General features: G+C 47.6%; 1 protein-coding gene across 1 annotated transcript; it reads right to left on the bottom strand.

The window, feature by feature from the left end:
* Positions 1–4,739: 4,739 nt before the first annotated feature.
* On the bottom strand, positions 4,740–16,168 carry SMU1 (SMU1 DNA replication regulator and spliceosomal factor). Its single transcript, XM_048930531.1, has 12 exons — positions 16,059–16,168; positions 15,687–15,897; positions 14,959–15,111; positions 14,321–14,431; positions 13,483–13,611; positions 12,146–12,265; positions 11,660–11,776; positions 11,355–11,482; positions 8,695–8,821; positions 7,809–7,976; positions 7,386–7,538; positions 4,740–6,758 (listed from the first exon to the last, which is right to left on the bottom strand). Exons 1-12 carry the CDS (start codon positions 16,082–16,084, stop codon positions 6,660–6,662), a joined length of 1,542 nt encoding a protein of 513 aa, XP_048786488.1. The 5' UTR covers positions 16,085–16,168; the 3' UTR covers positions 4,740–6,659.
* Between the last annotated feature and the right edge of the window lie 4,414 nt (positions 16,169–20,582).

Genomic DNA, 20,582 nt, shown 5'->3' with positions numbered 1-20,582 from the left:
GAGATCCAACAGTCCTCAACTCATTTCACTGATCAGTGAGGCGGGAGGTGAAACATAAGTTCATTTTGAAGGTAGTAAACATACATATGAAGAAAATGAAGATTCTATGGAGACAAAAAAGTACACTGGGTGCAAGGCTTCACCAAAAAACACTGCCAAAAAGGACCCAACCCTTAGTTTCATGCATGATACTGAGTAAACAGTGAGGCTTCACACACAGAATCACAGAATGGCCAGGGCTGGAAGCACCTCAAGGATCACGAAGCTCCAACCCACCCACCACAGGCAGGGCCACCAACCTCCCCATTTCACAGCAGCCCAGGCTGCCCAGGGCCCCATCCAACCTGGCCTCCAACACCTCCAGGGATGGACGGGGCATCACAGCCTCTCTGGGCAGATGTTCCAGCACCTCACCACTCTCACAGCACACAACTTCCCCCTGACATCCAACCTCCATCTGCCCTCCCTCCACTTCAAACCATTTCCCCTTGTCCTGCTGCCATCTCCCCTTTCCAAGAGCTGACTCCCCTCCTGTCTGCAGGCTCTCTTTAGGTACCGCAGGCTGCACTGAGGTCACCCCGCAGCTTCTCCATGCTGAACAAGCCCAGCTCCCTCAACCTGTCTTTGTAGGGAGATGCTGCAGCCCCCTGCTCATCTTTGGGGCTCCTCTGGACCCTCTCCAACAGCTGTCTTTCTTGTACTGGCCTCTTCCAGTAAGCACAATATATTTATAGCAAGCAGCAAAACACTCAAAAAAATGAAACAGGACAATTTCTTTCTGACTACTTTTTTTATGTAGGATAGACAACTGATAAAACTGATGACAGAGCAGCACAGAATAGCTGTTTCTGTGACTACCTGCAGTTATCCAGCTTCTGCCCAATTGAGGTGACATTCACAATCATCTTGGCAGTGTTTCAGATTTGAGAACACCAAATTCACAGTCAAGTTTCTATTCCATTACAGTGATTCTTTCCGCTGTGCATCAGGCAGGCAGAGGCCTGACTTAGTTTTTTCCCCAGGAATCTAGTGTATCTCCATTCTTACAAACTGCTGCATCCAGGCAGGTCTTGAACATCTCCAGAGAAGGAGACTCCCCCTCTCCCTGGGCAGCCTGTTCCAGTGCTCCGTCACCTCACTGTACAGAAGTTCCTGTTCCTGTTCCTGTACAAAGTTCGCACATTGGTGCAGAACTTCCTATGCTGCAGTTTCCAGCCGTTTCCCCTTGTCCTGTCTCCACTCACCACTGAAAAGAGTCCGGCCTCGCCATTCTGCCCCCACACCTCAGATACTGACAGACCTGGATCAGGTCCCCTCTCAGCCTTCTTTTCTCAAGGCTGAACAGACCCAGTTCACTCAGCCTTTCCTCATAGCAGAGATGCTCCAGGCCCCTCACCATCTTGGTGGCCCTCCACTGGACTCTTTCCAAGAGATCCCTGTCTGTTTTGTACTGGGCAGCCCAGAACTGGACGCAGTGCTCCAGATGAGGCCTCAGCAGGGCAGAGCAGAGGGGGAGGATCACCTCCTTTGACCTGCTGGCCACGCTCTTTTTAATGCACCCCAGGATGCCATTGGCCCTCTTGGCCACAAGGGCACACTGCTGGCTCATGGCCAACCTGTCATCCACCAGGACACCCAGGTCCCTCTCCGCAGAGCTCCCCTCCAGCAGCTCATCCCCCAACCTGTACTGGTGCATGCAATTATTCCTCCCCAGATGCAAGACTCTACACTTGCTTCTGTTAAACCTCATCCGGTTTTTTTCTGCCCAGCTCTCAGCCTGTCCAGGTCTTGCTGAATGGCAGCACGGCCTTCAGGCTGTCAGCCAATCCTCCCAACTTCGTATCATCAGCAAACTTGCTGAGGGTGGCCATTATCCCCTCATCAAGGTCACTGATGAAGATGTTGAACAAGGACCCAGCACAGACCCCTGAGGAACACCGCTGCTTACAGGCCTCCAACCGGACTCTGCACCGCCAACAACGACCCTCTGCGCTCTGCCAGTCAGCCAGTTCTCAACCCACCTCACTGTCCACTCATCTATCCCACACTTCCTCAGCTTTGTTATAAGGATGTCGTGGGGGACAGTATCAAATGCCTTGCTGAAATCAAGGTAGACTACATCCACTGCTCTCCCCCCATCCACCCAGCCAGAGACAACATCATAGAAGGCTACCAGGTTGGTCAAGCACGACCTCCCCCTGCTGAACCCGTGCTGACTACTCCTGATCACCTCCTTTTCTTCCAGTTGTCTGGAGATGACATCCAGCACAGCTGTTCCATCACCTTTCCAGGGACAGAGGTGAGGCTGACTGGCCTATAATTGCCTGGGTCTTCCTTCTTGCCCTTTTTGAAGACCGCAGTGACACTGGCTATCCTCCAGTCTTCAGGCACCTCCCCCGTCCTCCAAGACCTCTCAAAGATGACCGAAAGCGGTTCAGCAATCACCTCTGCCAGCTCCTTCAGCACCCGTGGATGAATCCCATCGGGTCCCATGGATTTCTGAACATTGATGTTGCCTAGGCGCTCTCGGACCACCTCTTCCCTGACAGAAGGGGGGTCTTCCATTCCCCAGATCCTCTCACTAATCTCCAGGGTCTCAGATTCCCGAGGGGGAGCTTTTTCACTGAAGACAGAAGCAAAGAAGGCATTCAGTATCTCCGCCTTCTCAGCATCCCCCGTTACCAGCACACCCCCGTCACTTAGCAGGGGAGCCACATTCTCCCTACTCTTCCTTTTACTGTTAACGTACTTAAACAAGCCTTTTTTATTATCCTTTATCCCCTTTGCCAGATTCAATTCCAGGCGGGCTTTAGCCTTCCTTGCAGCATCCCTGCAGGCCCTGACAACATTCCTGTATTCTTCCCAAGTGCTCAGACCCTTTTTCCACATTTCGTGGGCCTTCTTTCCTTTGAGATTGCACACGATCTCCTTGCTCATGCACACAGCTCTCCTGCCACCCTTTCCTGATTTCTTCCTCACTTGTAAGACACAGTTTTGTAAGGCCTCATTTGTAAGGCACAGTGCAGGAATTATATAAGCTCACAGAATCACAGAATGGCCAGGGCTGGAAGGGACTCAATGATCATGAATCTCCAACCCCCACCAATGCAGGGCCACCAACCTCCTCATTTCACAGCAGCCCAGGCTGTCCAGGGCCCCATCCAACCTGGCCTCCAACACCTCCAGGGATGGATGGGGCATCACAGCCCCTCTGGGCAGCTGTTCCAGCACCTCACCACTCTCACAGCACACAACTTCCCCCTGACACCCAACCTCCATCTGCCCTCCCTCCACTTCAAACCATTTCCCCTTGTCCTGCTGTTATCTACCCCCTCAAAGAGTTCCACTTTTCCAAAACCACAAGGAAATTCTAGATTCCATATTTTCTTAAGAGAGGTACCGTAGTTCTCAAATAGAGGATAGCACTGCAAAGCGTAATAAAATCAGGAGGTTCCTGAATTGGACACTGAGAAGTCTGGCGTAACAAATGCCACCCTTTACTAGCAATGCGTGTCTTCAGGAATGCCCAGGTCCTGGAGATCAGGGGTGATTATGTGTAGCTAAGGCAGATGGACCCTCAGTAGAAGAGGATAAATATTTGAGTAAACTCAGTTATGTGAGCATGTAAATGTTATAAATACATACGTGCCCGTGCCCTGATGAGATGCCAACTGAAGAGTTGGCAGGTGTGACTGCAAGGCTGTACAGCCACGTGTCACTGATGATGGCAACTGGGAGAAGTCCGTGGAGACTGGAAGAAAGCAGTCCTGTCTTCAAGCTGGGCACTAAGAGGACCCGTGATGCTACTAGCCAGCCAGGCTCACCTCGATCCCCGGGAAAGTGATCAGAGAATTGCACAACTATGAGTTGGAAGGGATCTGAAAGCCCATCCAGTTCCAATGCCCCTGCCATGGGCTGGTGGGCACCCACTAGGCCACACTGCCCAGCATGGAGGCACCCACAGCTTCGGTGGGCAGCCCGATCCAGGCAAATTACTATCCTCTCTTCACCTCAGCCACTCCATCTCCTTGTATCTGGCTCCAGAGAGAGCTGAAGCATGCCAGCTATGCCTTTTCTAGTTGTGAAACCCAGTATATAGCCTACACTTTTCCCCCTGGACATTCAAATCTGGGTTTTCTTGCTCTTTCATAGCTGCCATGATTCAGGTTGCAGGGTGTATTTACAACTATCCAACTAACAGTTCCATCAACAGGAACTGGAGCTGAAGTAGCTATGCTTAAAAAGGACTCCTTAAGTTCATGCAGACAGTAGGCAAAGAGGAGAATGCATCACTGATTTTTACCTTCATCTTTAAGTCTCTGGAAAGCGTTTTTTTTTGTCCCACCTTCTCTCAGACTGAACACAGTTGTTACCAAGCTGCTCAGAATCACAGTCAGGCCACCTCACCTGAGTTCACTGTTCAGAATCCTGTGCAGCACGTGCAGTTAGATTCACATAGGCCAGCAGCCACCTCTGAAGATTATTTAGTCCCTCTAAATAGAGAATATAGCTGCTGCTTAAGTCATTCCTTATCTCCACTTTGGGAAGATTGAACCACTATGATTTAGCAGATCTGAACGGACCTGTGAAACTTGATAGTATCCCCAGTGCCAAAAACACTGCACTCTCCTACGTGTCACACAACTGCCTAATTCTAAGTAAAATAATCCAAGAACAAAAGTAAGGTCCATGGGTGAAGAAGCAAACAATGCTCTCTTTAATGCTAATGCAAGCATTCAAGGTTGTCTTCCTGAAATCTTATATTCAGATAAAAACCATGTAACACCTGGGTAATTCTCCAGAGATAAAATCTCTTCCAAGATTGCACTGAGAAGCAATTAGGAGTGTTTTCAAGACTACCATCATAGTTTCGTGCCCCATGTCAGTAATTGTACATATTACAGCCACAGCCAAGGAGGTAAGTGGTGCCATGGTCCTTTCACAAGTATTAGCGCACACTATTTCCTGCTTCTAAGCCCTGGGTAGTTGAGGCAATAAGCTGCAAAACTTCTAAATAAAAAACAAAAGAAAGGCCAGATTTCCTCTGAAAATGTACTTAAAATCTTTAAACATTCAGGATTTGGACAGGCAGTTCTATTGGATTCAACAACTTTTCTTTCAAAGAACAGTGTAAGATACCATTTAATCATTTGAGGATTAGCAGTTCCGTGTAACCTGAAAGGGAAGCCAGCAACAAGTCAGATAATAAAAACATGGTCGGATGTTTCCAATACACCAGTGTATTTTCAGGCAGAAAAAAAAAATAATCACCTTTTGCTATCTAAAAAATAAGTTTATTGCTATATCTAAGGGAGTAAAAAACAGGTTAGGAAATAAAACATTACAGCTAACATAGAACTAAATCTAGGTTTGCAGTGAGCAAGCAGTGCTGCATGAGAAGTTACGCTAAAATGCTGCATTTCTTTATACTGGTCACACACACGGGGCAGTGCTAACGGGTTGCCCCTGGCTGACGGTCAGTACTTGCACCAGGGTCATGCCCATCAGCTGAGAAAGACTGTGAGGTTAACTTGGAACTCATTTATTAAGTCACAAAAACTTGCTGCTGTTTGAAAGAAAGCATTCTACAAGAAATTAAAACAGGAGGTGCAGCAGATTCGGGTCTACATGCATTTGTCCAATCATTACATACAAAACATTTATTTTAGCTGCATCCTATAAGAGCTGTTGTCAGATCTTGTAAGATTCTGGTGAACATTCATAATGGTTTGCCGACATCTCAAACAATCACCTGTTCCAAACAGAAGAGCCTGGGATTATTCCACCTTAGTGTGGGACCTAAGTATCACTGTTACCACTGACTGTGCCCACCTGGGTCTGCCACGGGCTTTTTAAAAGAGGAAGGCAAGTTGAAATTCAAGGTGTTACTGGAAGTGCAACATGACTGCACTGAGGACTTGGTCTGTGTAAAAAGGCCTGTTTTAGATACTGATCCCAAGGCCTGTTTCAGTTACAGCTGGTCTGACGACAGAATCTAGCCAGGGAATTCCTTCCAGCCTGGAAGCAAATGAAAACAAATGACAGATACAAAATAGGAATTAAAATACATTTCAGTGCCACGTTAGGCAGTTTTATAAAGGGACAGCCTATGAAACTGGGAAAAAAACCTGTTTCATTCTGAGGAAGCTTTGTGACTACGCATAATGAAAATGAAACACAGCAAAACACGCCGGGCTACAAAAGTTCAGTCTTCGAGCAGAGGACAGGGTGATTTTATCTATATCCAGGATATATGCCTTCGTTTCAGCAGTGGAAAGTAGGAAGCCTTCTTATCCCCGTATCATTTAAAGCCTTCTTATCCCCATATCATTTACTGAAAGAAAGTACTCTCCTCTATTGTGGTAGCCTGTTGTATGTTTAATTCCTAGCTCATTCACGTTTATGAAGAGCACCTGAGTTCACGCTTCAGGAGACAGAGCAATCATTCGCGCAGAAGTTGCTTTGGCTGATCTGGTAAAAACAGAAGTATAGAATCTCAAATCAACTGATCTATCTAGCAAAAATCTAGCTAATTTTGTCTGTAAAACTGAACTAAAATTGAGCAACTATCATGCTCTGTGCATTTAGACCTTGCAAAAGCACAAACATCAACACCCTGCAAACAACAGGCACGCTTCAGAGCTTCTTGTAAAATCAGGTCATGGCTTCCAGAGCTTGAGGAGGCCATCTTCACTGTAAGTGGCAATCAGGTTCTGGTGAGGGTGATGAGCAATGCCAATGACATCTTTCTCGTGAACCTGGAGAAGAAGCAGAGAAGAAGCTTCAGAAGCCTTTCTTTAGCATTAACTCAAGCCAGGTATTTTCAAACTAGAGTAGAGGAAAACTGAACTGAGGGGCAGAACAGTTTGTGCATACAGTAAAAGCAAAAAACCAGAACTTCGACAACATTAACTTCCAGCTCTTGTGACACAGCAATTACATTTTTGTTGGCAGAAGGACAATTTCATCTCCTACCTGCTGGAACCCACTACACTGAAATGCTCCCCATTAAATGCTGATGTTCAAAGCTGGCACCTCTGTTTGGTGTAATCCCAGACAAATTTAAGCCTGGCAGCTTTAACTCTAGCAGCTTGGACAGATTCTCTACCAGCTAGAGCCCAGATTAACATTTGCTCTAGTTTGTTTAGCAGTTTCCACCAATTAATTCTTGTCCCAGGGAGAAACATTTTCAGAACTGTTAAGATCAAAAATGTTCCAGAAAACAAAGCCTCAGCACATTCCGCAGTCAAGCACTCTGGAATGCAGTCACTAGCAGTTGTGGCTGCTAGAAGGGAAAGACTAACTGGTAGAAAGCCTCTGGCAGACCTCACAGGTAACAAGCATTGAGATCATCAACTCTGCAGAGGCTCGAGCTACAAACTTACTGTCAGTGTCCTCTCCAGCTTGCCAGTCACTGTGCTAAAGCAGTAGAGCACAAAATCTTCACCGACACAGTAGATCCATTCACCACGAGGAGAGAGTGCACAGCAGACAAAGTCACCACCTTCTCTCTTACCAGAGCTAAAACTTCTTACAATCTGTAGAGACCAAAACATTGTACAAGATTAGATTGGGGCACACAATTACCATCTTCAAGGCGAAAACATTTAGGCAGTACTAGGTCTATTTAGAAAACATCTCTCTCCATATCAGTAACCACTTCCTGCAAGTCAAGATACTCTGCTAACCACGTCCAGAGCAGTTTGCCATGAAAGTGAATTGGAGAAATCAGGTCCAAACCCTGCCCAGGATGCTGGCGTTCTTAGAGTGACCAACAGACCTGAAAGGACACCAGTAAGGTCACATACCTGACCCTGCATGTTCATAATGACAACTGTATTTGATCTGTTGCAAACAACAAAGTGTTCTGGGTTTTTGGGCAGCAGAATGACACTGTTGACAGTGATGTCTGTCCCCGCTGTGCTGCCAAGGGACTTGAAGGTGTTGGAGCACTCTGTCGTCTTCACGTTCCAAACCTAGTGTGAAAAACAAAATTAATTACCTTCAAAGAAAAGTAAACAAAAATTGCTTTTTGGAGCTGAGGTACTAGACTCAGATTTTTTAATGCCACTGAAGGGAACTAGGGATGGATGCACATTGTAAAATAATAAGAATTATTTTGAAGTGTGGACACCATGAAAAGTTTCTCTATGAATGACCTAAAAGTGAGTTACTACTGTCCAAATTCAGCCTGGATCCCTTTCTTTAAGGAGTCTGTCCTTACAAGCAAGTCCACACTTGCTTTCTGGTTTTAGCTAGCACCTGTAAATATATGTGTGGCCACTGCACATGCAGCCTTCCTACACAAGACAGACATGAAGATGGTGAAAAAGCAAAGCCTCTCTGATACCACAGCAAGTGATGTCCATGTGTTGCTTCACATACTAAAGCAGGCTTTTCCTGCCATTCAGAAACAGGAAGTAAAACTGCTTATTCAACATCTAAAATGAAATTTAACTCACCAGCTGTGGAATACGTATATAGTTTACATGCTAGTATAACCAAACTGGAAGACAGCTACTGCACTACTGGGGCAGTCTGGCAAATAGGACAAATTCAAAATTGAGACTCCAGTGAATACAAACAAGATCCATCACACTCCTTCTATCCACTCCCATCTACAAACCACCTCTGTCTCCTTTGCAGCACTTTACAGCAGAGGCGCGTTCTAAAGAAGGGTGAGCACCACCTTACCTTCACCGTGCCATCAGAGGACGCGCTGATGATATAGTGACCATCCTGGGTAAAGGTAGCTTCATTGACGAAGGAGGAATGACCACGGAATTCTTTTAAAGTTTTGCCAGATTTTAAACCATGAATCCTGTCATGCAACAGAAGTCAGATGTGAGTGACCAACTGAAGTACTCTGAATCACCACAGTACTTTAAATCCGAGCTACGTTTGACAGGCAGCAATAAGAAGTGCCAAAAATCTCCAAACTGTATTTGTTTTTAACCACAAATCCCTTTCAAAGATGCTGTGTGCTCCAGTAAAAACCTTTGAGAAAAGCCATTGCTTTTCAACTTCCAAGGACTCGTATGTAATATATTTTAGAAGGCAAGACTACAAGAGAGAAGTTATGAATCTGCCAAACAAAAACTTCAAAGGGGTAAGCACTGTCTTCCCTTCACTGTGCCACCAAAGGAAGCACTGATAATTCAAGTTTGGATTGACCTCTGAGGGTCTCTTGTTCAGCAGGTTCCTTGCAGTAAAGCTGACTGTTAAGTGATACCATCTTGCTTAGGGCCTTGGAAAGGCTTCTTCCAGTGGAGTTAAGACAGTCTCCACAAATAGAAATGTTCACTGCACACTTCCACCAGTATTGTGTGACACACAGAAAATAAAAGAGCACCAACCAAAACCTTTCTGTGAAAAGTATCTCTTTATACCAGCATTTTTCATTTGAAATCTCTTCCCATAATCTTTTTTTTTTCTGCTGTGCAACTTCACCATTTGCCTGCCTATGCTATGGTTCATCTGTCCTGTGACTTGTATGGACTGATAGCTCCATTGAGCTATTTTGTAATGCCTGTTCACCGTGCAGTTGCTTTCAGATCTTTAGAAGTACCCTCATTTTCATCTACAGCAGTACCATTACTGCTTGCAGCACAACCAGGAGGCTAAGGCTAAGGTTATGTAATCCCGTTCAATTAAAAATAATCACATGAAGTTGTTAGGCACTGGATCAATCAAATTCATACTACAAATAACTCAGTTTAGAAAGGCACAGATAAGAAAGTTGGAACCCTTGGCAAGATGGACAGATGGGGTGTGAAAAACTACAATGCTGAGACCTGATAAATGCAAAGTGCAGCACAACCTCATGCTTCAGAATCAAACAAGAACTAACTGGTGGCAGAAATCTTCGGAAGAGGACCTGGCAGTCCTTGTGAAGAACACACTGAAAGCCAGCAGGATGCTGTGGCAATGGGGAACCCAACCACACAGCAGCATGCATGAGGCAATGCCCAGTCTGAGGACCAGGGCTCCCTTCTACATGGAAAAGGTGAGGCCATCTCTGGAGTGTGATGTCCAGTATGGGGCCTCTGCTACAAGAAAAGAGATGGACGTGTTGGAGAATCCAATGCAGAGAGGGCTGGAGCAAGTGATTTCTGAGAGGAGCCACATGTCACAGAATCACACGGTGATTCGGCCGCGAGGAACCTGACATAACACATACTCCAATGCTCTCTTCAATGCAACAGCTGCCAAGTCCAGTCAGGTCACTCACATCCAATTTGAGTTTGAAAGTCTTCAAGGGTTGAAATCCCTCAACCTCATCCAACTTTCTCCACAGTCCAAGTGTCAACTTCAAGGCAAAAAAAAAAAAAAAGTAATAAACTTATAAACTGTCAGAATTTCCTTTTCTGGAACTTGTTCCTCCTAAGAGCCATGTACTTCTGAGAGAAGGCTGGTGCCATCTTTCCCATGACAAGTTCTAGATGAGCCCATGAGACACCTCTTTCAGCTTTCTGTTTTGTGGGTCAATCAGACCCAGTTACCAGCCTGTCTCTGTATGTTATGTGCACTTGAAGAGACAGTCAGATCAAAAATGAGCACCCTAAAGCTAGCTGTACTGGCACCTCCTGAAACATGTGGCAAGTCCTGTCCTTGAAGCTCTGCAAGTGCATCAACCTGGCTGACTGAGAGCACCAGGTCTCTGCTATTCCCTGTCAGAATGCTGGGAAGAACTGATGCCCAGAAAACACGTTCTTTGGGTCCTTGTTCTTGTTCCCCCCTCTGAGAGCTCTCTTGACCCGAGAGGAATGGGGGGGTGGATCTAGGGGTGTGAACTTGGGGAAGTTCTACTGCACTCAGCCACTATCAGGAGAAGCAGAGAAGATGCAGCAAAAATCTTAAAAATGCAGAGAATTTATAATAGATAGAATAAAAAGAAGAGCCCATTGTTCTGCTGCAGAAAAAAAAACACATGCTGGATGGAATGAAGTAATGTCATATCACCTACTGAAGGCAGTGAGTGTTTGCAACTGAGCTGTTCACGGCCTTTTTAAGAAATGTTCCTGTTGTGGAATCCTTCTTACCGTCCTTAAGTTTGTTACAGGAAACGTTACTTCTGAAGGTTGACATCTGTCTTTAAGTTGGGAATCTCATGGGAAATAAAACATTTGAAGTTGATCTAAGCAGCAGCAGAGGTAAGGAAGCACTGTGTCCCTGCAGCTGGAATAAAGCTGTTAAGCACGATGAAAGACCAGACTTTCAAATTGCCCCTCTCCAACCGACAGAACTCAGCTCTCCTATCAGCATCTAAACTCTATGAAACACAAATCAAGGTTTAACCAATTCATGCCAACACCATTTCCCCCTGCATTACAGCTCACGTTTTCTCATGTTACCTGATTGTCTGATCAAAAGAAGCACTAAGAATTTGGCTGCTGTCCTTAGAAAAACTCAGGCATGTAACACCTTTACTGTGGGCTCGTTCAAACCTCCGCAGGCACTGACCGCTCTGGATCTTCCACACCTGCAAAGGAAAGAAACAAGAGGGGTTACTTCATACCTCGATCAGCAAAGCCAATGTGTCAGAGCCAATATGTAGCTGTGCCTCTGTATTCACGCACAACTGCAACATTATTTCACCATGACAAATGAGTCTTTCAGGTCACCAGCCCTGAGAAAGTTCCTCAGGAAGGACTCCTACCTTGATCTTTCCATCTTGTGCTCCAGTTGCCAGCATTTCTGTATCTCTGCTGAAGCACATGCACAACACTGCATCGTCCATCATCATAAAATTATCTTGTGCCTGGTATTTCAGATCCTAAAAGAAAGCAGAAGATCCACCAATCAACAGCAAGTTAAACAAAATTTTACGCTCATAACTATTAGCACTTTGTAACATGCTGATAGCCTCAACTCCAGCTACATTTTATAGCTTATCATCAAACCTCAGTCTTAGAAAGACCAGAAAATGCTGTTGTCATAATTTTAGGGGCAACAACAAATACCTGGAAAGGGGAAAAAAGTGTCATCACAGAAGGAAGTTAGCGATAAGGGAGAATTAAATCAATGTCAGGATCCCAGGCCAACACAGAGCACCAAGCAGGCATCCTTCGCGGCCTCACAGAAGTCAACAAAAGCACGCAGGCTGCCTGCTCCAGCTCCTGAGCTGCCCACAGAACAAACGTACCTTCCGAATCTTCCCGGTGGTGAAGTTCCACACTTCAATGAAACCATCCACAGAGCCAGTGACCAGATACTGGCCGTCAGGTGAAAACCGAGCACACTCCACGTGGGACTTCTGCCCAAACTGTTTTATACAAGAACAGAAATTAAGCCTGATAAGCAACCTAAATGACAACAAGCAATTCACATTAAAAGAAAATCACAACCTCCTTTTGGCCATAAATTCCAGTGTTGCCTAGAGATGTGCAGTCACATACCTAATATTAAGGTACAGGGTCTTTTTGTATTCATATATTCACCTGGTACTGGATGCTATGCTTAAGCCAAGCACTACATACTGACAAAAACAGCAATTTTGGTTAGCTTTTCTTCAGTGAACTGTGAATGTTAACAAATACCTTCTCAGCACTTGGTACCTATCAGCAGATTCCAGAATTCCTGATGTATTGCAAGTTACATCACTGGGAATCATTGCTTCTCTAGGGACATTTTCACAGAGCGTTTGATGTTTTTTTTGTTTTTCAGCAGAAAAAGAAACAGAAGTGATGATGGTCAATAAGTATAACAAAACGTTTTCACTAGCCAATACATAAATCCAAGATAAGCACTGGAAAACAGAACAAATTCCAATGCAGCATTACCAAGCTGCCACTGAACACGAGAAATAAATCTCACAAAGTCACACTTCTGAAACACGGTATCTTCTGATCACTGTGAAAACCAGTCGAGCTACCAAACTGAGCTGAAATTTCTTACTGCACAGGACTGACTGCTAGGTAAATTTCAAAGGCCTCCACGTAACAAAACTGCCTGTTCCACACCATGAGAGCTGCAGCACCACAGTGTCACCACAGCACAGCTTTCTTCCTCTTCTGGAATCTACACGGCTGAATTCTTACAGAATAGACAAAACAGATACTGATTACATTAGCTGACAAGTCCACCATCAAAACTTCAGCGTTCCTCAGAAATGCTGTGCACGCATATTAGCTTAAAGCGACGGTAATTCTATCCAGAAACAAGCAAGAGGACTAAGAAAACCAACTCCTAAACATTCTTTATGGTGAAGTCAAAGGAATATTGAATGCTTCAACCACATTCACAAGTCCCATGAGCACCTAATCTTGTCAAGGCTCCTTATTTCAGGCTTTGTTAAGGAAAGCCTTTGTTCCTTTGATGAAAGAAGGCGCAGAGAACAAGGAGAGAGGGAAAGAGGTAAAGATTACTGGCAATAAAGAACAGACAAATTCGGAGAATCTGTAGCTCCAAACATAAAGCATAGGAAGGAAGCAGCAGTGATGATACAAGCAAACAGGGATACACAAAGTAAACAAAAATCACCTTAATATGTCTGCTCAGCTGTGTGGGGAACTTCTCTTCTTCCACATCTTTCACAGCTGCTTTGCCTCTGAACAAGTCGATTGTCATCCCAGGAGGAAGCAGGCCCTGATGCTGTTGCCACTTCAGTGCCTTTTCAGGAGTTGAAAACAAAACCCACTCTGTCAGTTAATAAACACCTTCCTCCTCAAAGCTTTTTTTTTTTTTAAACAGTGAGTTCAACTCAAGAGCAAACGAGATTTAGATTATGCTTCCTAAATTATAACCACAATAAGAAGGGAACGGTGTGAATGACCTGACGACCCCCCTTTTCATTCTCCCTTTGGTAAGCATGACACAGTGTGTACAGAGTGTGATGAGCCTGATCTCCTACTGGCGTAAACTACCTGACCTGCTGCTCATCTGCCTAAAACATCTTAGATTAAATTCAAAAGCCAGGCCACGTTAATTATGGCAAGATTCTTTTTAAGCTTGAAAGTACAACAAGTTATGAGATAAGCCACAAAACAACAAAATACATGAAAAATTGTCTACATAAACAAGCATAATTTGAAAATCAATAGGTATCCTAAGTACAACTGCAAAATGGTGTGTTGTAATGCTTATTTTGAAAATAATCTCTATGCATTGAGTATTTACGAGGAGAAATCCACTACATAGATTCAGAGGGCTAACATTTGCTGCAACTACCAAATCCCCGGAGAAAAGACCACTTTCAGCTACATGTAAACATGCAACACTTGAGCTCTGTTTCCATGGAGTTGAAAGATGAACTAACCCATATTTCATCTTATAAGACAAAGATCTACAGAAACTGACACAGTGATTTTTCCCCAGTTACCTGCCCCAACAACGCCATCAGACGAGATGGAGGCACCACGCTGACCTCTCCAGCTAAAGCCTGTGCAATAGCAGCTCTCCGCTTTTCTTTGCTGCTTCCATCAGGATATGCCTAAAGAGAAGTCATCTATATGAAGTGATTCCTCCTAACTATTTTTCAGACAAAACTTCATTGCTCCAAACTGAATACATTTTCAAGCAGCCCCCGTCTTTATTTCCAGTCCTTCAAACACTTAAGGTTTTCTTTCACTAAGAATGTCAGATTTACACAATCAGAGGTCATTTCTTCCTACTACTATTATTACTGTGCAACATTAGTTTCGTTTACAAAACATTTTCTTCACATCTGTAAGATAAGGGAGGTATCAAATGAAGAACACAGCATCACCCTGTGGCAGAACAGCAGAACAAATCCTGAATTTGCACCAGCAAAACATTTCACTGTTCTGCTGCCCTGTGATCAAGAATTACACATCAGTTCTACACACTTCATAAAACACCTGGAACTGTGAACCTGCATGTTTTTACTCCCAGAATGTAAAAGAAAATATGCTGTAAGCCCTTAACAGTTTGGAGCAATGCTGGGAGTCAAGCAAGACAGCTTAACATTGCAGAGTACATGGGAAGAGCGTAACCTACCTCACGAGGATCAAAGTAAGATCTGGCCAGAAGGTTTTCAAGGTGAATGTACCGCTCTGGCTGAGTCTGCTTCAGCATGATCATGGGATCTGTCTGCCTGAGGAGAGACCTGGCAGCACCCAACTCCCGGAGCTCAATCAGCTCCAGCACAACCTGCAACAAGGGATTAGCATCTGCATCAGCAAAGATGAACCACCAGGGAGGGCAGAGTTGGGGTTAGGAAAACATTCTTCCCCAGAGGTCAGAGAGCATGGAATGGGCTCCCCAGGGCAGCAGGCACAGCCACAAGCTGCTGGAACTAAAAGAGCATCCTCACAATGCTCAGATGCACAGTTTGTTTTTCAGGTGGTTCTGTGTGGTCTTTGTAAGCTCTTTGCTATGAGAGCAGTGAGGTGCTGGAACAGCTGCCCAGAGAGGCTGTGATGCCCCGTCCATCCCTGGAGGTGTTCAAGGCCAGGTTGGATGGGGCTCTTGGCAGCCTGGGCTGGTATTAAATGTGCAGGTTGGTGGCCCTGCATGGCACAGGGGGGTTGGAGCTTCGTGATCCTTGAGGTCCCTTCCAACCCTGGCCATTCTGTGATTCTGTGTGGAGCCAGAGGTTGGACTCTGTGAATCTGTGAGCCTGTGAGTCCCTGCCAGCTCAGAAGAGCCGATAAAAGGTTCTATAAGAGAGCACGTGTAAAGCAGAGGAGGCCGAGAGAAAGTTGCACGCTGCTCGTGCTGCCCACCTGCTCGTAGAGGTCGATGAGGGTCTTGTCGGGCAGCTTCAGCGACTGTATGGCCTGCAGCACCGTGTCCCAGTGCCCGCTGTTGATGTCGGCCACGAAGCTCTCGATGCTGTCCACGGTGTTGAGGGACACGGTCGTCTCTTCCTGGAGGGTGGCGAGGGCCCGGTGCAGGCTGTTCTCCTTCAGGTACTGCATGATCAGCCGGATCACACTGCGGAGTACAGCCCGGCTCACAGCAAGTCCACGCCCCGCCCCACAGCCGCAGCGGTGAGGGGATCCCAGCGGCCACCTCCCACCCTGACACCGCTCCGAAGCACGGCACGGCCCGACCGCCCGGCCCCGCCCTGCCCCGCGCCGCCGCCACACACTCACTCGGAGGACTCGATCTCGATCGACATCTTGAGAGCCGCGCCGGAAGTCCGCGCTGCTTCCGGTCTCGCGACAGCGCACTTCCTGCAAGCGCCGCGCGGCCTTTACCACGTGACGGGGGGAGGGAGAGGAGAGGCGCCCGGCTCACGTGGCGGAAGGCGGGAGGAGGACGGCGCGCGTGCGCGGTGCGGCACTCCGCGGGGGAAGGCGGGGAGGCTGCGCCCCCTGGCGGTGGTGCGCGGGGACGCGCGTAGGCTGCGGGCCGGGGTTGGCGGGCTGAGCAGCGCCCCGGCGATCCGCAGGGAGACTGAGTGCAGCTGTGGGTTGTGTCTGGAGGCCTGGAGCTGCACTTATGGCCGAGCACGAGGCTGAAATACAGCGGGGCAGGAAAGGCTTCCTTCCTTGTAAGCTGCCCCCCAGGCATGTGCCACCACAGCAGCCCAGCTCGGGTGACAGGGCTGAGCCCGGGGCCTGCTGCCCTGTGCTGGCCTGGGCATGGGGAGAGCATGGGGAAGGCTGGCAGTTGTGCTGCAGGTCCGGGAGCTAACGGGGCTTCTTATTGCCCCTCTGGTTTGGAACAGGATGGCCGCTTCACGTAGGTTAACCTGCTGAGCGAGCTTCTTGGCGTTGTCTGCACACCGTTGGGATTGCCGAGGGTGTGGGACTACATCTGGCCTGCCTGCCTGACTGCATGTGCGGGTTTGTGGGTGTCAAACAAGGGATCTTACTGATTGCAGGCCTGAAATCAGCCCAGTGACAGCATGGATGTCACGCATCGGGGAGTGGTACTGCATAAGGCAGTGTTTCAGTAGCAAGGAACGTATTAGCATATACTGTGCTTTGCTTTGGGACTGCAAGAGCTGAAAAATGGTGCTGTTCTAGGCAGAGCCTTCTGGTGGCAAGAGGACGCAAGAGACAACAATGCTAAGCACACAGAAAAACTGGGAGCCCATCCATGTTGCTGGACTGTGATCGAGTCCAAAAGTCTGCAAGCCCTGGTTAATACTAAAAGTCAAATCATGCTCACTGTCCCTCCTCACTGCATGTAGGTGGTTTAGGGGGAGCTGCCAAGAAGCGAAACCCTTGCATGGGTTGCTGGTCACACCAGGAGTCTCAGCACTGCTGTCTCCCTGACGTGGGGCGCTTCCTACCCGCTCACAGCCCAGAGCTTGGCTGCCAGCACAAGGGCTTGTGAAATCTGCTGCAGTCAGCCTCTCTTGGATGGACTTGTTCCTTGCTGTTTGTTTAGGCTTGGTGTACAATTTGCTGGATGAGCCATGGAAAACAGCAGAGTGTGAGAAACTGCCTGCCTTTGCCAAGGAAAGCTGTTCTTTGCTGTTTGTGTCCCCTGAGTACTTAAGAAAGTAATCCAGTAACACAAAGTCGAAGAAATACTGAACGAGGCACAGAGTGTTTGCCATGCTCTTGTTTCCTCTCAGTGATCCCAGCTCCTTTGTCCCGACTGCTGTTACAGAGGTGTGGGGATTAGTGTGGGGAAGAATCGGTGTAGCATGCCAGGCATATCTCTTTGCAGTTACAGGTATATAGAAGTCTGCTGAAGGTTGTTTTGAGAACAACTCTGATCCAGTTGGTAGCAAAGCAAAGCCAGCTCTTTGCTTTAGCCAGGCTGAATTACATGAAGCTGCAAAATCCAAAGATGGCAGCTATTTTTGTGCTGGCAGCACATGGGAGTCTGACTCAACTCTGTAGGTGAATTCATCTGAATGGCTGATTATTTCCTGCCCTCCTCCTCGTGTGTTCCTGCCATGTGGCAGAGAAAGCCAGGCAGACAGGTTACCTAACCCACAACTTCTGTGTGCTCAGGCTGACATTCTTCTAAGAGGTGAAGCAGCACAAGGAGACGATCAGACCAGGTGGATGGTGGTGGTGTGTACGCCACCTGGCCCTCCTTCCTTGACAGCAGAAGGAGGGGATGGACACCCCAGCTAAACCCTTCTGTGGGCAAGTCAGAGCTCTCAGTAACTTCAGCCGAGGAGGGGGTTTTCCCGTGTGCCTCAGGCTGCGCATGCACGTTGGAAGCAGATTTTGGCTTTGTGGCTAGACACAACTGCAGCCAGCCTGATCTGGAGCTGGCAGCAGAACTGCCCGAAGAGACATCTGTCCAGACCTCCAGGGGTCCTTGCAGCCAGCACACACAGGGTTCCAGCTTTTGCGGTGTGTTACATGAGAAAGGGGAAGATTTTGAATTTATTGTATGACTTGAGAAACAGATGTGAAGAGAGCTAAGCAATCTTTGTGCAAATGATTCCCAGTGAAACTGGAAGTTAAAGCCAGACCTCATCAGAATGGCTCATTTAAGTGAGGGCTGAGCGCATTATTTGGAATCAGAATCGTTTTGGGAAGAGCTTTAGCTCTTCTCCCAGCTGAAGGTTGGTAAAGATAATAATGTGTAGGTCTCTTCTGATTCAAAAGCAGCTGGTTTTCTGCAGCAAGTAAGGGTTTGCTTGTGGTTAATCTGTAAGCCGTGGCTTTGACAAATGCGGGGTAGCTTGGAAGTTGTGTAAGCAGAGGGGTTGGATGGTGTCACCATGCTGTTACACCCCTGCGCAGGTCCTGCTGCATCCCTCCTGCTCTCCTCCCAGAGCAGTTTGAGGACTGTGCCTTACGCTGGCCACCGGTCCGTGATGGCTGGTGAGTAGGACAAGGAGCCTGCAGTGGCACAGTGACCCACATCTCTCTGCATCTGAGGACTTGGCCTTCCCAGCAGCCAGATGCCTGGCTTGTGAGCACCTGCCTCGCAAGCCTCAGGGCTTTGCTTCCCATGGTCATGAGCATCAGGAGGCCACACAAACTTACGGTGACAGTAACGTCCTTTTTCTGCTTTCCAGGTTATGTTCTCGTGGGGAGTTTGCCTTTCTCAGCTTCCAGGCCACAAGGCCGGAAATGAGTCCTTCCATCAAAGCACAGTTACTGCAGTCTGAAAACAAGATGCACCTCTCCAAGGCCAGCATGGTGAGAGGAGCTGTGCAGGAGAAATAGGCTGTGTCTTTTCTGTCTCTCTGCTCTTGAGACTATTTTTAGTAAGTCCTGAAAAAGAAACTCCCGACTGCTGCATCTTTCAGGGAGAGACATGTGTCTTGAAATCGGCAAGCAGTTTTAAGGGCTCCTTACATTTGTGCAAGAACGAGCTTATTGCTGGCACGGCAAACTGCGTGCTGGGCCACGTGAGCAGGTGCGTGGCCAGCAGATGGAGGGAAGTCATCGTCCCCTCTGCTGGGCACTGGGGTGGCAAGTGTGAAGGCTGGGGAGGGCAGCTGCAGGACAGGAAGGGCAGTGGGCAGCCTGGCCAGGGGGGCTCAAGGCCGTCCTAGAACTCCTGAGGGGGCAGCGGCCAATGGCTAAACACTTGTGGTACCCCAGCCCATAGCACAGGGACAGCAGGGCAGCAGCACAGCACTGGCAGGCTCAGGCTTTGGTGGGCAGCCCTGGGATGAGGTATCGGGGGGACAGAGATGATCTCGGTTCCACAGGGAGCGCTTCAGCCACAGCCATGCCAAGCCACGGCTGGTCTGGAGCTGAGGGAACCTCCGCTGGCGCCAATGGGATGCTGGGTCACATTCTGGCTTTATCTGAACCTTGGTGACATGGCAAGGAGGATTTATAATCCAGGCCCATCAGAGCCAATAAAATGTAGCTTGGACTAATTAGGCAGTAGGGCTCAGGAACTCCATTCCAGTTGCCTGGCCTCTGTTTTGACCCCTCTTTTCTTTGAAGTTCATGGAAAAGAGGGGAAAGGAAATGAGAGCAGAGGCCCTGCTTTTCCTGTAAAATGCCTCATTCCTTATAAAATTGTTTGACAGAAATCTCTTTCAGCTGGACAAGCTGAATGCTTTAGTACATGCCTGCAGTCATTTTCCTCCTTTGTCTCATTCCTCTGCCCGCTCAGTCGCTGCTCTGCATCAATAAAACCATGTGTGTGCAGGCAGAAATGGGACTTTAAGAGGCAGCAGAGAAAATCTCAGAAAGAGCATTAGGGGACTCCGAGTTGCAGCAGCAGTATTAATTCCTGAGCTGGCTGGGAAGAAGATGATGTCAAGTCCTTGCTCCACAGTGCTGTGCAGAGCAAGGAGGCCGATTCCAGCTCTGCTCTGCATTTTCAGACCATTCTTCCAGACAAGCCTGCTGGGACACATAGCTTCCTGCATTCGCCAAACCATGGAGCAGCCACACCTCCCACATGCCAGCAGGAGAGCAGGCCAGGGTGGTGGAGGAGGCACGTAGCATCTTGGGTCTGTCCCAGACGCTGGGGGAGTTCCAGATGAGCACGGCTGATTGCCTCAGAGGGAGGCAACTGTCCCCCTCTCCCCGTCTCCCACCATAACTCCAGGCTGTGCAAAGACCTAGCTGGAATCTCTGGAGGTCTGTACTTGAACTCCCTGCTCCCAGGCTGGGTCCAGTCGTGCTGGGTCTCTTCCAGCTGGGTTTTGAGTATCTCCAGGGAAGTAGATCTGCTCTCTCTATGGTGCACTGCCCTCCCGGGTAAGAAATTTCTCACACCCAGCTGGA

This window comes from Lagopus muta, chromosome Z (assembly GCF_023343835.1).
Source record: "Lagopus muta isolate bLagMut1 chromosome Z, bLagMut1 primary, whole genome shotgun sequence".
In the NCBI taxonomy this organism is placed as follows: Eukaryota; Metazoa; Chordata; class Aves; order Galliformes; family Phasianidae; genus Lagopus; species Lagopus muta.
The sequence above is the reverse complement of the archived record's forward strand: the minus strand, read 5'-3'. Positions and strand labels throughout refer to the sequence as shown.